This window comes from Sorghum bicolor, chromosome 5, assembly GCF_000003195.3.
Source record: "Sorghum bicolor cultivar BTx623 chromosome 5, Sorghum_bicolor_NCBIv3, whole genome shotgun sequence".
Lineage (NCBI taxonomy): Eukaryota > Viridiplantae > Streptophyta > Magnoliopsida > Poales > Poaceae > Sorghum > Sorghum bicolor.
In genome coordinates, this window is record NC_012874.2 from 22715337 (window position 1) to 22732187 (window position 16851).

Here is a 16851-nt window from a genome sequence, read left to right on the forward strand (position 1 = left end):
TCCCTCCATCCGAATCTACGGGATATGATGTCATTGACATACAGGAGTAGATACACTATGGTGACCCCAACTTGGAGCACAAGGAGAGATGTATCGGAGGTGGAGGCGATGAAGTAGAACTATTGAAGGTGTGCTGCAAAACGCTAGTACCACACCCAAGGGGCCTGTTTTAGGCCATAGAGTGACTGCTATAGAAGACAAACAACATTTGGACACACAGGGTCGATGAAGCTAGGATGCAGCAAGCAGTACATCATCTTCGCCAGATGCCCATAGAGGAATGCATTCTTGATGTCGAGCTAGTGAAAGGGCCAGAAGCATGATGCTACAAAGCTTAGAACCACCGAATCATGTGGGGGTAGCGTGAATGTCGTAGGGGGCTGCACCGGCTTGAAGGCCCCATGAGCCTAATGAGGTACGCTGAGTACTCCAGGATACCAACCCTACTGGACTGGAGGAGCCTTGGAGCACCCATGGTTGTAGCAGAACCAGGGCCCCATTGGGCTGACCTACCGTGGAGAACCAGTAGTGCCACCACGGTGCTGGGCAGGACTCCCATTCTAGCCCTCCTTGACCTTGACCTTGCTGCCACCACTGCTTTTGTGCCCACTACTGTTCGCACTACTATAGTACTGGAGTGGCTATTGTGGCCTCTAGAGGAGGCACTAGCAGTGGTGGATCAGCACCTGCTAGGGCTGATGTAGCCGGAGCCGACCACGGCAAGGAGGGTAGTGTTGGTGACAGTCTTCTTGTTTGCCAACCATAGCTCCTTAAGGACCAGCATGTCATATACTCTAGCAAACATGGAGGAACAATGAAGTTAGTGTTGGAGAAGCGAGGGTTGAGGCCACACAATAAGGTGAGGATGAGCTGTGAGTGCTCCATAGGATGGATGATGTCACAGAGAGCAACAGCCCTGGTTTTCAGGCACTGGCAGTATGCTGAGATGGTAGAGTCGCCCTGCACCATGGAGTGGGACACGTTAAGGATAAAGATGGCTAACAACTCCTTGTTGGCGCGGAAGATCTCCTCGATTGCTACCTAGAGATCACGGGTAGAGGGACTGGCCTTGTCCATTGCGATGTCAAGGACAGAGTCGTTGACAGAGTTGACAATCTAGCTGTGAACGCAGCACTCTGCAGCATCCAAGTGGGGATCACTGGGCTGCGCTGTAGCGGTGCTGTCGATGTGCGAGTGAAGACAAAATGTGCTTATAATCTGCTGCTAGGGAGAGACTGGATTCATGCCAATTGTTGCATTCCGTCAACCATGCACCAATGCTTAGTCCAGTGGGTAGGTGACAAGATTGAGATTGTCCCGGGAGATTCTTCCTATGTTATTGCATCGGCAGAGGCGGACACTTATGAAAGGACTAGGTGCATCTCGGGAGAGATTTGGGAAAAAGATTTCCTCAAAGTTGCCGATTATGAAATTCCACCGATCCAAGCAGTCGGTTCTAATGAGGAGTTTTAATGGATAGGTTCGCCAATGATGGAAAATTAGGCCAGGGATTCACATCGGCCCATGATTTAGTAGAAGTAGATATAGGTAGTGGTGATAAACCTAGACCTACTTTTATTAGTGCTAAGTTAAATTCTAAGTGTAAGCAGCAGTTAACCGATTTGTTAAAGGAATATAAAGATTGCTTTGCTTGGGATTATACTGAGATGCCTCGTTTAGACCGATCAAATGTTGAACATCGGTTACCCATCAAGTCTGGATTTCGGCCACATCATCAGCCAGCTCGCCGATGTAATCCTAATATCCTTCCTGATATCAAGGCCGAAATAACCAAACTTATCAAAGCTAAATTTATTCGGCAATGTCGGTATACCGAATGGATTTCCAATGTTGTTCCAGTATACAAGAAAAATGGGAAGCTTCGGGTTTGCATTGATTTCAGGAATCTTAATAAAGCTACACCGATGGATGGCTACCCAATGCCCGTTGCCGATCTCCTAGTTGATGCTGCGGCTGGGCATCGGATCATCAGCTTTATGGATGGCAATGCAGGGTACAATAAGATATGCATGGCTGAAGAAGATATTCCAATGACTACATTTAGATGTCCTAGTCATGTTGGGTTATTTGAATGGATAGTCATGACCTTTGGCTTGAAAAATGCTAGTGCTACTTATCAAAGGTCTATGAATTTTATTTTTCATGAGTTCATCGGCAAGCTGGTGGAAATTTATATCGATGATGTGGTGGTTAAGTCTGGAGATTTCACAGAGCATATTGCCGGTTTACGAAAGGTGTTGGAGTGCACAAGGAAGCATGGTTTGAAGATGAATCCTAACAAGTGTGCATTTGGTGTATCGGCAGGACAATTCCTTGGTTTCATGGTGCATCAAAGGGGGATTGAAATTAGTTGGAGATCCATCGATGCTATTAACAAAATAGTTGCTCCTACCAACAAAACTGAGCTCCAGTCCTTGATCGGCAAGGTATATTTTATCAGGAGGTTTATTTCCAACTTGTCACGTAAAATTCGTGCTTTCAGTCCCTTGCTTAAGTTGAAAGCCGATGAAGAGTTCGTATGGGGGAAAGAGCAACAGTTGGCTTTAGATGAAATCAAGAATTATTTGGTAAATCCTCCAGTTCTCATTCGACCTCAGCAAGGAAAGCCCTTCAGGTTATATTTGTCTACCGATGGGATGGTCATCGGTTCGGCTTTAATTCAAGAATTTGAAGGGAAGGAACGTGTAATTTACTATTTAAGAAGGAGATTGGTTGACGCTAAGACCAGGTATTCGGCCATTGAAAAGTTGTGTTTATGCCTATATTTCTCATGTACTAAATTGAGGTACTATTTATTATCGGCCGAATGCACTGTTATATGCAAAGACGATGTGGTCAGGTATATGTTATCTATGCCGATCATGAGTGGCAGAATCGGTAAATGGATTTTGGCGTTGTCGGAATTTGATCTGCGTTACGAATCGGCTAAAGCGGTTAAAGGACAGATTATGGCCGATTTTGTGACTCAACATTGTGGTGCGGTGGAGACTTTGGAAGTTGTACCTTGGACGCTCTTCTTTGATGGATCCACGTGTGACCGGGGGGCAGGAATCGGCATAGTATTAATTTCCCCTCAGGGAAGGAAATATGAATTCTCCTTGCCGATTGTTGCCACGTCAACGAATAATCAAGCCGAATATCAATCTTTGATAATGGGGTTGGAATTATTGAGAGGAGTCCATGCTGACGCTGTTGAAGTCTTTGGAGATTCTATGCTGGTTATAAATCAATTGGCTGGGAGTTATGAATGCCGGAGCGAAGTGTTGATAGCTCACTATGAAAAAAGCATGCGACTATTAAATGAATTCAAAGAATTCCGATTAGAGCATATTCCTCGGTTACATAATGAGGAGGCTAATCGGTTGGCTCAGCATGCTTCAGGGTATCAGCCTATGGTTAATACGTTATCGGCAATCGGTGCCGATGATTGGAGGAAAGAAATTGTTGATTATCTAAAGGATCCAGCTAAGAAAGTTGAAAGGCGTGTTCGATTTCAGGCTACCAAATATGTGCTCCTCGAGAATGAGCTATATTATTGGACAATCGATGGAGTTCTTCTCAAATGCTTAGGTGATGATGAAGACAAGAGTTTGATGGGGGAGATCCATTAAGGTGTGTGTGGAGCACATCAGTCGGCATTTAAGATGAAGTGGATGATCAGGAGAAATGGGTATTATTGGCCGACTATACTTGAAGATTGCTTTAAATATTTTAAAGGGTGTCAAGGATGTCAAAAGTTTGGCAATGTTCGAAGAGCACCCGCAGCGGCCGTGAATCCCATTATTAAACCTTGGCCGTTCCGGGGATGGGCTATTGATATAATTGGTCAGGTTTATCCACCATCTAGCAAAGGGCATAAGTTTATCTTGGTTGCCACCGATTATTTCACCAAATGGGTTGAAGCTATTCCTTCGAAGAAAATCACATCGGCCAATATGATTGATTTTGTGAAAGAGCATATTATTTACCGATTTGAAATTCCTCAAACAATTACTACCGATCAGGGTACTATGTTTACATCAGGGGAGTTTGATGAGTTTGCAATCGGTATGGGAATTAAAGTATTAAATTCTTCTCCTTATTATGCTCAAGCTAATGGGCAGGCCAAAGCATCTAACAAGGGGATTATCAGACTTATTAAACAGAAGATTGAAGAGAATCCTAGAAGGTGGCATACATTGTTGAATGAAGCTTTATGGTCATATCGAATGGCTTGTCATGGATAAACCAAAGTTTCACCTTATCAGTTGGTATATGGGCACGATGCAGTGCTACCTTGGGAGGTTAAGGCTGGATCTAGGCGACTATCTTTTCAGGATCAGTTGACTGCCGATGATTATGCTACATTGATGACAGACGAATTGGATGATTTGGCAGGACATCGGTTGAGGGCTTTGATAAGCATAGAGGAAAATAAGAAAAGAGTTGCCAGATGGTATGATAAGAAAGTTAAGGCTAAGGAGTTTGCCGATGGAGACTTAGTATGGAAACTAATCTTACCGATCGGGACTAAAAGTTCAAAATTTGGAAAGTGGTCTCCCAATTGGGATGGTCCCTATCGAATAAATCGGTCTGCTCCTGGCAACGCCTATATCTTAGAAACTCTCGAAGGAGTTGAATTTCCCAGAGCATTGAATGGCAAATATTTAAAGAGATATTACCCAAGCATATGGCTTGATGGATGAAAGTTTGAGTGCCGATAACATTCCTATCGGCCGAATTAAAAGTATATCTGGGGCCGGGCTTAATGTTTTAAAAGGGTGCCGATAACGGTCCTATCGGCTGGACCAAAATGATTAGAAGAAAGAAGCAAAGAACGCCGCCGATGAAGAGTTCACATGTTCAACAGCGCCTGGATCATCGATATGGCGTGCAGACGAATCTGGTTGGCTTCTTCTATCTCCTTCACGTCATCATCGACAGAACCTTCCACTGGCTTCAGTTTCTTCTTCATCTGCAATGCCTTATGGGCCTGGATGTTTCGCTCTTGTTCAAGAGTCTGGATTACTTCAGGCAGATGGTTTTCTTCCTGCTGAGCTTGGGACAGAGCTTCTTCCACTTGTTTGAGTTCAGCCAATAGAGATTCCCTTCTCGCCGATAGATCAGAGATCTTTTGCTTCAGTTCGTCTCCTGAGGATTTCAGAATGCCGATGCTCTTATGCTTCTCATCGGCAAGGAGCTTCACTTTCATTATCTCCTCAGAGAGCTGAGCGTGAGCAGCTTTATCGGCAAGACGCTGGGCAGCCTTTTGATACTGCAGCTGACGGCTCTCTAAGTGTGCAGCCTAAAAAAGAACTTCCTCGGCATCGGCAGGGATTTGACCTCTGAGAGCCCTGAACAGAACTTTGGCCGGATCAGAGTCATCGACCAATTGCGCTGTGTCTTGATGGAGAAGGGCTGACAGATCCGCCAGCTTTGTTCCGATCTCCGCCGATGAGATTCCGATCGCCTGAGAAGAACTTGCTTCCTCACCTTCATCTTTGGAGATTTCAATGGCAAAGGAGAACAAGCTATTAGGAGAGACCTGTTCCTGAAAAAGAAAATAAAATAAGTTATTTTTGAGGACAAGTACTAATGACAATAAGAATGGAGATCAGGTAACTCACTTGCTTCAAAGCTATCTCTCGCCTCTGACTAGTTGAGGCCGATGGAACTACAGACTGATCCGCTAGAATTGCCGATAAGATTATACCAGGCTGATCGGCTGGAATTGCCGATGAAGCTATGCCGGCTGAATGATTAACAGGGGTAAATACGAAATGAAAAAGTGAGTTCATCGGCAATGATTGCATAGGAGTATGTTACCTTGAGGGGGTGCAGTGCTTGTCTGGATTGAGGAAACTACCGATGCTATGATTGAGCTTGTTGGATCGACGGTTTGCTCATGTACATTAGCCGATGCTTCCTCTAGCTGAGGTTCTTCTGGCTGAAGTTCTTCTGTTTGGGGTTCAACCTGTGGTTGAGGAGGAGATGGTGCTTGTTGTGTCTGGATTTCTGGAAAAGAGGGAGAAGATTCCACCGGGATCGGTGACCTTGGAGGAGGGGAAGGTGTTGCTGTTTTCTGACACTTCGCTTGTGATCTGGTACTCTTGGAGCCTTTTCTCTTCGGTTGACTGGACTGGGGGCATCTACCTTGAAGGCTTGTGCTAAGGTAGAGGCAGCTACCGATGGGGATGTCCTCGTTCGCCTGGTTGTGACTTTCTTGAGACGCACCCCCCGATGCATTATAGCAGCCAGGGTTGGAGCGTTGTTGCCGATCAAAGAGATCGGGCCCGATGGAAGAAGCTCAATCGGCTTACCACTCCTGCTGACCAATGGGGGTGTGTCATCGACCTGCATATAACGAGGAAGTAAGATGCCGATGGAAATTGAAAATGAGAGGATTGAAGCATCGGTATTCAAGTACTTACAGTATTGACAGGGACTTTGTACTGAGGGTCGATCATGCCGCGGTACGTGAGAGCCGATTTGCAGAATAAATGCTCTTTCTATTCTTCCCACCATTGTTTGTATGCTCTAGTAATGAAGAGGGCCGGAATCCAATCTGATAGATCGGCGTCTGTATCGGCATTTGGGGCAGTTGAGCTATTCTGGTCCACTCGAGAAGACTAGTGTTGGTTTCCCAGGGTTTTATCACATCGGCATAACAAAGTGCAATCGGCAGCTAACTGAAAGCTAGCTGACGGGCTAGTGCCGATGGGTTGTAGAATTCATAGGTCTGGTTGGAGGCTTTCCCACTGCCAACAAAGTTTACTGGTACAACTCTTGGACTGATAATTGCCATCATCACATCATGGTCTTTATTGAGAGCATCGTCGAAGGGGTGAAAGGTCAGAGGGAATCTAGTGTCTGGATCCTCATAAGGCATCCATGCTCGCTGTTCTTTGGTCAGACCCTCATAAAGAGTTTGAAAGAATCAGCTGACTTGATCTCCATTGCCTCCAGTACCAGGCAAGACTATGACAGCTTCACCATAGTTTAGGGGGGGACGGGTTGCCGATTCTTCTTCATCTAATTCATGGTCCTCTGCTATATCCCTGGGGAAACGCTGTGCAAAGAGGTCGAATTCCAGGCGTTTGTGCATATGGAGGCTAAGCCACATGTTGATGAACCACCAAGGACCCCCTAAGTTGCCGATGGATTGACCAAGCAAAAGTTTCTAGGCTACCAAATGGAGGAGGTGATAAGCAGAGCCGAGCAGGTATCGGCCGAGGGGAAATCGGCCACCATTAGCTAATCTCTCTGCTGCCGATAGGTAGACAGAGGTTGGTCCTGCCGATCGACCGCTGAATACAAATTTGTCCAGCCACATGTTCAGGAAGGTGGTCTGTTCCTTTATGTTGACAGGACCTGTTCTACGGTACTTCTGAATGTACCCAGACCAACCGCCGATAGAGCGAGTTTCCACCTTAGCACTAGGTTTAGAGTCAAATATGTGACTACTATCGGCAGTAGATACATCTAAGCCAGTGAGCATAAGCACATCGCCAAGAGTGGGAGAAGCAGGGCCATGGCCGAAAACAAAAGCATTAAGTGTGTCTGACCAGAAATATGATGCAGCAATCAACAGCGACTCATTCCTATCCATATCGGCAAGAGACAGCCTAATGCATTGGTCCAGTTTTCGCTCGCCCCATTGAACTTCATTTGAATGACTGACTCTCAAGAACCAATCCTTCCATCCCTTGGTAGGACTGGGCATGGAACGGAAGGCATCTTTCCATAGATCTAGAGAAAAGTTTTCGGCTCTAAAAGGAATTCTGTTTGTCTCTGCGTTTATCAGATCGGTGGGATCTGGGTTCCCTAGTGAGCTGAGACATTGGAGGTGTGGTTGATCGGTAGGGATGACAATCTTATTGGACAAATTCTAGAAGTTTTAAAGATAAAAAGAAGAACAAAAGAAAAAGGAGAGGAATGTTCAGTAAGATGACTTGCGGATGAACAAGGGTATGGTAAAAGTAAAGGAGACGGGGTGGTAAACTGACCTCAGGAACAACGAAGTTGATGGCCATCTCCTCGCAAGGAAGACGATCGAAGACTTTGGGGTCGGTGGAGAAAGGCCTTCGTTGGGGATCTTGGAAACCTTGGGTGGTGCCGCCGCCGAGAAAGTAAGTTTTGTGCTGTAGAATGACAAGGTGGAGAAGGAGTACTCGAGAAGGAAATATTTATTGGACAAAACGGGCAGGGGCAAATCTGACTTATCTCTTTGCCGCATCCGTGAAATCCGAGGATGTTCAGATAGATATGGTAACTGTTTGCACGGTAATCAAGGGATTGCACAAGTGATTTGACAGTAGGCGATCGGGGTTTTGGAGATATTTCACTGTGCAAGATCTCCTGGTCGGTCCATCGGCAGCTCACTCTAACGGTAATATTGTCGATGGGCGAGTAAAGTGGAGATGTCTAGTTTGGGAGGTTGAGGAATTCGAGGAATCTGCGGAAGAATCAAGTCAGGGTTGTTCGGCTTCAACGGTCGGTTACCAAATTGAGAGAATTAATTGCGGAAAGGCATCATTACTGCAGAGAATTTCGGAGCATTAATGATTTCATACTCCGAAATTGGGGGGCGTGTGTTGACACCGTTTTTGGACACGTGCCCAGGGATCGGTAAAGTATAGATCGGCAGATGGGGCAACAGTAATTAGTCTGCAGGGGAGTTGCCAATGAGGACGATTGCCGATGAAGAGACAGCTGAATGTGACTAAGTCCAGAGGTGGTGACGCGTTCGTGCCGATGGTCAGTGTTGGTCTTTGCCGATGGCTATGATGAAAAGTCTGCCGATGATTCGGAAGGGGAACGTGAAGGTTGTCGATTGGCCTATGGTGGTGTCCCAGTTTGTCACGGGAGGATAGTTTTATGTTTTCCATAGATATTTAAATTCGCCTTGTATACAGATTCTGTTTAAATTGGAATTCGAGTCCTAGTCGTGTCTGATTGTAGCTCTTTGAGTAGGGTATAAATGTAGACCCTAGGGCCTTGTAATGAAAAATAAATCAATCAATCAAACACAAGTTTTTACTCATATTCTAGCATCTACTCTTTCAACAACTTTGTCATATTTTCCTTTTTTATTACGAGTTCTTAGGAATTCGTCGACTTAAGCTCGGCGTATTCTCGAGTTCCGCGTGAATACCTCTTGGCCGTGACATCCGGGCGCATCGCTGTTGTCGGGACTAAAGTATTCGAGTTATCACCTTTGCCGATAGTAAGGTCAAATCGGCTGGCACGCCTTAACGTTTGAATCGGGTGTTAGCCCTTTGTGTTTGCAGATCAACTTTTGCACCAACAACATGTACTGAAGTGGTGGATAGGATCAAGCATGTGAGGTCCTACCAAAACTGACCAAACCCCACTTTGCTCATGACTTCTATCAGAAACAACCTTAAAACAGAGTCAAGCACATTGGAGATATCCAGCTTGAGTAGGACATGACCCTCTTTCTTCTAATGCAATGTGTTTACCATCTACTTGAACCAACATAAAATTGTCATGGATCCTCCTTCCCCACACAAAAGGGCTTAATTTTGCAAATATCATGGAAGGTAAAAGAGGGGCCAACCAATTGGACAAGATCTTAGTCACCAGTTTGGCAAAGCTATGAAGGAAGCTTATAGGCTAGAAATCTTTCACTTAACAACATCCATTTCATTTTATTAGGCAGCAGGGTAATAACCATGTTTATAAGACAAAATTTGACAACATGGCCTCGCTAGATGGTGTCCAAGGCTGTAACACTAGGTCCAGGTCCTAATAGGATTAATAGGAGACTCATACCAACAAGTTTCAACTTCTTTTCCAGAAGCCCATCTCCAAAGAACTCTAAAGTTAAGTGTGCTTATCCAAGAGAAATTTAAAGATAGGTGACCGACCGGGAAGTATTTTCTGGGTGCACATGAGTGAGGACAAAGTGTGTAGAAAAGACTGGTGTTGATCTGTGAGGATTGAGTATATCATAGAAAAGCTACTAGATGTAAGCAGGCTTGGCCTCATGGAGGCGGGACGTTACATAATGGTATCAGAGGTGACACTCGCGGTGTCATGGGCATGTGTGTCACAATTGCGCAAGCATGGTGTGCATGGCTGGTGTGAACCTAGAGTGGTCACACAGCATGTCACATGCGCTGGCACTAGATGCACGGATGTGGCCAAGAGGGGACATTCTTGGCTCGAGGTTGATTGACGAGGATGTCGATCTCTTAAGGGGGTCAGGATGTAACACCTGGCCCAGAGCTTAATAGGATTAATAGGAGACGCATACCAACAAGTTACAACTTCTTTTCCAGAAGCCCATCTACACAGAACTCTAAATTTAAGCGTGCTTGGCCTACAGAAATTTATGAATGAGTGACCGACTGGGAAGTATTTTCCGAGTGCACATGAGTGAGGACAAAGTGTGTAGAAAAGACTGGTGTTGGTCTGTGAGGACTGACTATATCCTAGAAAAGTTGCCAGATGTAAGTGGGACGTTACAAAGGCCATCAGCACATCACCTTTATTAATGTTACAGAAAAATTATAAAAATGTGCCCGTGAATCCATGTAGCCCTAGAGCCTTGTCCAGATGCATATCCTTAATAGTAGCCCACACTTCCTCCTTTGAGAATGGGCGTCCAAAATTGATAGTTAATGGTGCTAGATAGCAAGCTCATCCAATACAAGAGTAAAATTCCTTTCTTCAGCCTTGCCAAGAATGTTCTCATAAAATTCAAACACTGCCCATTTGATCACCATCTTATAATTTTTGGATTAGGTGATTCTTTTGAATCCAGCTTGTTGATCAAAGAACACAGTATTGGAATCACCTTCTTGAAGATAAAGAAACCTAGACCACAGGCAAGCAATGGTTCACTCTAGCAAAGGCAAACCAAGATAGTGAAGTTTAAGTTTCTTTCTCAGCCATTCCTTGCCTTCAAAGAGTACCCTTGAATTTCTCTCACTATGCAGGCTATTGGTTGTCATTATTCCTTCTTGATTGAGATTCAAGTATTGGCTGACCACTTTTATGACATTAATTCTTTTTAACATATGGTATGGTTGTGGTGCATCTCACAAATGCATGCTCTAGTGTTTTTCTATACCATTTGCAATATTAATGCAAGACTTACTGTAGTAAAACATAAATAGAATATTACTTGTCCTTTTTTTTGCGTCATTTATGAGTTGTTTTGATGGATAAGATATTTCGCTAAAAGTCTAAGTGATGTTTGTATATGCTTTGTACTTTAGGAAGATCTGTACTATCCTCATCCATTTCTTCAGGATGTCTTATGGGCCACTCTCCACAAGTTTGTTGAACCAGTTATGATGCATTGGCCTGGGATCAAATTTAGGGAGATTGCTTTGTGCACTGTCATGCGCCACATTCACTATGAAGATGAGAGCACTCAATATATTAACCTTGGTCCTGTAAACAAGGTAAACCATGGGCTATGATACTGTGTTCATTCATTAACAAATTCAATATCTATAATTTTGTTTTTATAGTTCTTGCGACAAGTCAGGAACATCATTACATTATATTACAAATAAATTATTTGCTTTCATATCTGAAGGCTGTACTCATGCACTATAATTCCCTGTTTGAAAGGATCTAGAACGCTTGAGGGCTAAATAGCCTAAAAAAGTTTCTTCTACAAAAGCACAATACTAGAGCAAAGTTGACTAGTACAGCAACTAACTCTAATAGCCACTACTTGTGATAGCACTACTTCACCCATGTAAGCCCCTACACAACTCGAGTAGCAAATGCTTTCTAATGTAGATCACTACATCACACAAAGGTACTAGCTACACTAGGCTACTCTAGCTAGCTAAACTAGTCAGCAACTACTAAAGCAATAATTAACCAATGAATCTGAATGCACAATCTCAACAACATCTCAAACCCATTGAATGACAAATTGGTGCAAGCTAGAGGGGACACAATGATTGTCATGGATCAAAACACACCCAAGTATCAAGTTATAGCTACCTTGCACATCGATGACGAAAAATGTTGTAGCTACAGTCTTGCTTCTAATAGTGAGCTCCATGTTAGCAACTCCTCTCTAGCCAGGATGGGCTCACCTCCTCCAACACCAGTGATGTTCATTCTGGTCTTGATCAGCTCATCATCAGTACCACCAAGCTTCTTCTAATGCGGATATGGCACCATGTTTAGTATAGCCCCATAGTCCACCAACATACTATGGACTATTATGCCATTGACATGGCCCTTCATGTGCAGAGGTTTGAGATGGTTAACAGAGTCATGTGGTTTCTTGAACACCACATCCTCCATTGCAAAGTTAAACACTATGGTCGGTGAATCATCTTCTACAGTATAATAATTGGCAAACAAATAGACCACAATGACCTATGCTCTTTCTAATAGGGTAGCTGCATAATCCACCATCCCATCATCTGAACCTTAGAAACCTTAGGAACCTCCATGCCAACTAGAGTAGCAATAGTGAAAGTGAAATCATCACATGACATCTCAGAGGCATTCAGGATAGTGTTAGTCAGCTCAGTCAGCCGACTCTGAAGTTGGCTTAGCCAACTTTGGGGTTTATAGAGCAGCATGAGAAACCTAACCTTCTAGAGGGATTTTGATATGTTCAGATTTGAGGCTTTCACCATCAAGCTTGCTAAGCATCTCCCTCATTTGTTGCTTATGCTGAGCACACTACAACTTAATTCGTTGACTCTTACTCAGCCCACAAGGACACCAAATGGGTTGTTGATACATGGAATTCCCTTCAACGCGTTTCTTCTCTTCAATCCAGCAAATCCTTTAGAATCATTATCATGCTTAGATGCTAGAATTTCTTCAATTAAAATCGACCCATCATGGTTAATGATGGGAGCTTCCATGGAGCTGATTGGAATGACTAATTGAGGCCTAGCTCTTGGTGGAAAAAACGATGGGAGCCTTAATCATCTTAGGCACATAAACTTGCTGCACTGGTGGCTTTCTTAATCTTTGCTGACTAATGTTCCATTGACCAATGTTCAATTGGCTAAAGATGGAGGGTCTTGGAATTAGTGAACCAATAGGCTCTCCCCACCTTTGTTGACTAAGCATAGGTGCTGCCAGAGGATATGGCACCCAAACTCCATAAGCACCCCACTCTGGTGTTATCCGAGGTGGAATTAGGGGACTCCAATGAGATACATGAGGAGCAACACTCTAAACTTGAGTTCCTGGTTGCATCACCGCCAATTGCTTGGTTTTCTCATCTTCTCACATAGGCGATGTACAATCTCTTTTTTTAAACAATGATTATGGGAATCGGCCTTTTGTTCCTTGTACGTGGTTATGAGCCTATCAAAAGTGCACGGTTGTCTCACCGCAAGCTCCCCTTGATCCTTCCTTTCATTTGTCTTCCAAGTACCAATCTCCAGCCTACGCGGAATGAATACGCGCAAAACCTAGACACCAGAGGGACCTGAGCTTTTAGAATCGAGGGAGTCGGCTGAGCCGACTGACTTAGCTGAGGTGGTGGAGTTGTCTAAGCTGACCCACTATGTCGGTTGAGCCGAATGGCTTTGCTACAGGGTGGAGTTGGCTAGGCCGACTTGTGGAGTCAGCCTAGCCAGCCACTGCTTGCTACCACCATTTTGTACCACCACTGCCTTCTCAGATATTGTATCCACTCAGCGGTGATCTTCAACTTATTCTTGCCTTCACCATCCTTTTCGGGCACCACTTTGCGCCCCAAATTCGTTTGGACATTCAGTACTACACGTGGTTCGCTGATAATCACATTTTTGCCTATGGCTTTGTTGGCTTGCTCTGGACGAATCAAAACAGCGGGTGCAGCCCCGGCTTCAATGATATGCATTGGAAAAGAGGTCTACTCAACTCACATCTGAGTAAGACTCAATTGTCCCTCTTTAAGGGCCAACATTGCAATTGTAAGTGACATGAGAATAAGAGTTATGATATTTGCAATAAGCTTATCTCTTTAACTCATCCACTGAAGGCATAGTATAATTAATTCTAATGTAACTGAATTTCAAAATTCATCAAAGGTTCTGTCACATTTAGAGAAATCAAAAGTAATTTTTACTTATTCAGCTCGATTCATATGAATTAGCTTGAGAGAAGGGCATGTAACTAATTTATTCTGTGCTAGCCATTTACTTTTAGCAGCTAAACATTCTTTGTTTTCATCATCAGAATCATTAGAATAATCACCAACAAAGGGCACATCAAGATACTCTTTAAGGCACAGTTCAGCTCAAATGTCCTTTTGTATGATTTTATTAACATTGTAGAGTTTGCAATGCTCAAGTTTTTCTCTAATAGCAAAATGTAAGCTAGCAAAGCATAAATCAGTTAAATCTGTTTCAGATATAATTAAATGAAAACATCAGTTCTTAATTTCTCTAATCCGTTTAAAGAAATCCATAACAAGTTCATTGCACCCTTGGCAAACCAGTACAAGATGAGACAATTAGTTTCTTGGGTTCCACTATAAAGGTGACTATGAAATTTCTCTTCTAATTCAGCCCAAGAACCAATAGAACATGACAGCAATGAAGTAAACCAAGCAAAAGCAGTATCCGTAAGTGATAAAGGAAAATTACGAACTTTCATGAAATCATAAGCACTAGCTGGACCTAATTGTGCAAGAAACATGCTTATATGCTCCATTGTTGATTTACTATCATCACCACTAAGTTTCTAAAAATCCAGAACGTTCCACCCATTGGGTGCTTTCATAAATCAAAAGTAGAAGGATAGGTTTTCTATAAAGGTTCCAACTAGATTTAAGCTACACACCTAAATTATCTTCAAGAGATTTAGCCAATTTTTCTTTAAATTCATTAAAAGAATCCTCAAAATTAGTGGTGGTAGGATCAAATGTAGGAACTTGACTTGGTGACCTCGGTGGGTTTGGTAAGATAATACGCCCTGCCGAAACTCTAGCTGATGCGGCATAATCGGTTCATAAAGGGTGAGCTGAACATGGTGCACCAACAGCTGTATGTATAGATGTGCTAGCACCATGTTCACTGGCCTTATCAGTTTCAGTCGTCGAAGGGGCTGAGTGCATTTGACTAGCAGAAGCATAAGAGGTCTGATTTCATAAAAGTTAAACGCATACCGAACCAAAGTTGTTGCCCGGCACCCGGTTGATTACAATCGGTTGTCTTGCCTTCATGCTTATCCATATGTGCATTAAGAATATTAGAATGATTCTGCATATTTTTTGTCATATTTTTCCTAGTATCTTCTAGCATCTTAGCATAATTAGCATAAGTAGGGTAGGCATTGGTATATACCACTTCGTCATATTTAGCTTTGTGCTGTTCTTATCAGTGATAGAAGATGTAGCATCACCATAGACATGCATGCAAAACCGAGTGATCTTATCGTGCCGATTCTTGGTTCAACTCTCCAAGAAAACCTTAGTTTCAACATTGAGCTTGGCATCAAGCTTACAACGCAACTAATTGGGAAGCTCATCCATGGATTAAGGATAGACCATGTTGTCATTGTGAGAGACCTTGGTCTTGTCGCCCACATCGCTTGATGCACCTTCAATCCCCATGTCACTAGATGGAAACTCAATTCTTTGCCTTGCTTTCTGCAGCGGATTCACCAAAAAGTATGTTGTTGCTGAAGATCGCTCCAAGCTAATACACCAGCGAGGGCCTTGGATGCCCATAGAATGTGCCCACAACCTAAAGTGCAGCAAGAACGTAGTGTAATCGGCTGAATCGATCTAGGGACTGAAAGGGACGATGTGGAGCTCGATCTTGGCTAAATAGGCACCTGAACTGCTCCCGGAAGGATATCCCAGTGAGAAACTTGCTGGACAGCACTAGAGGTTGAGAGAAAGAAATTAGGGAAAAGATTAGTTGTGTTTTGTATTTTTTGTTGATTGGATAGATGGGAACTCAATCGGCCATGATCCTCTCATATATATAGAGGGGTGGTCTTATCCTAGTAGACAACCTATCCAAGACTTATTTTCCATTTTTCCCCTGAGATGGAAGAGTTGACATCGAGTTTGGACTCTCCGTTATTCGTACTATAAATGTCAGAAGTTCTGGTAGGGGATCTGAAGTTATGGGTTTCACGTAAAGCCAAAACTCAATTGCGGAAGTCAAAAGTTCTGATAGTGGGTCAGAAGTTCTGATTTTCGCACAAAGCTAGAACTCTTGTATGAAAGTTAGAAGTTCTGGTAGGAAGTCAGAAGTTCTGATATGCGCACAATGGAAATTTTTGGTTGTCAACACAAAGGAGTACTTTGCTTGATACTCCATGTAAACTATTTGCCAAAAGCAGGGAGTTCAACTAGGCCTGGAGCAATGAGCAATAAGCAGAGTTCAACTAATCACCAAAGCACCAACCAGTCAACAGTAGGGGCATAGAAATGTTTTTTTTGGACTAGTTCAGAAATCCTTCTAAAACATCTTGAAATTAGGCTACGATGAAAGGTGCTAATTGCTAATTGAGGGCTTCAAGTAAATATCATTAGACTGAGGTCTATAGTCAGACAAAACAGACTGAAAAATTGAGGCCAGTGAAATGTGGACCTTTTTTGTGTTGGTTACTTAAGCTAGTATTTAATTAGTGCTCATCAAGATTTGAACTCGAGACCTGTGTGACCATGATTCCGTATTGAGTTGCATACTCCACCAGCTCATCAAAAAAGTTTAAACTGCTAATACAAAAATGTGGAAAATGCATTTATATACTCACAAGTATTTATGTTGTACTGACCTATTACCACTTTTGGTTTTTCACCATTGTAGTGTTATGATAACTCTGCTCACACCATCCTCTAAAGCTTTATGAACCATTACCTGCTCTGTCAGAACCCCATAACTATGA

General features: G+C 43.3%; 1 protein-coding gene across 1 annotated transcript in view; it reads left to right on the forward strand.

Moving 5' to 3' along the window:
* The window catches only part of LOC8071830 (cycloartenol synthase), a 73620-nt gene that overhangs the window by 33618 nt on the left and 23151 nt on the right, over positions 1–16851 (forward strand). Inside the window, exon 7 of the mRNA XM_021461615.1 lies at positions 11247–11435. Coding sequence (XP_021317290.1) covers positions 11247–11435 — 189 coding nt within the window. The remainder of the gene's footprint in view (positions 1–11246; positions 11436–16851) is intronic.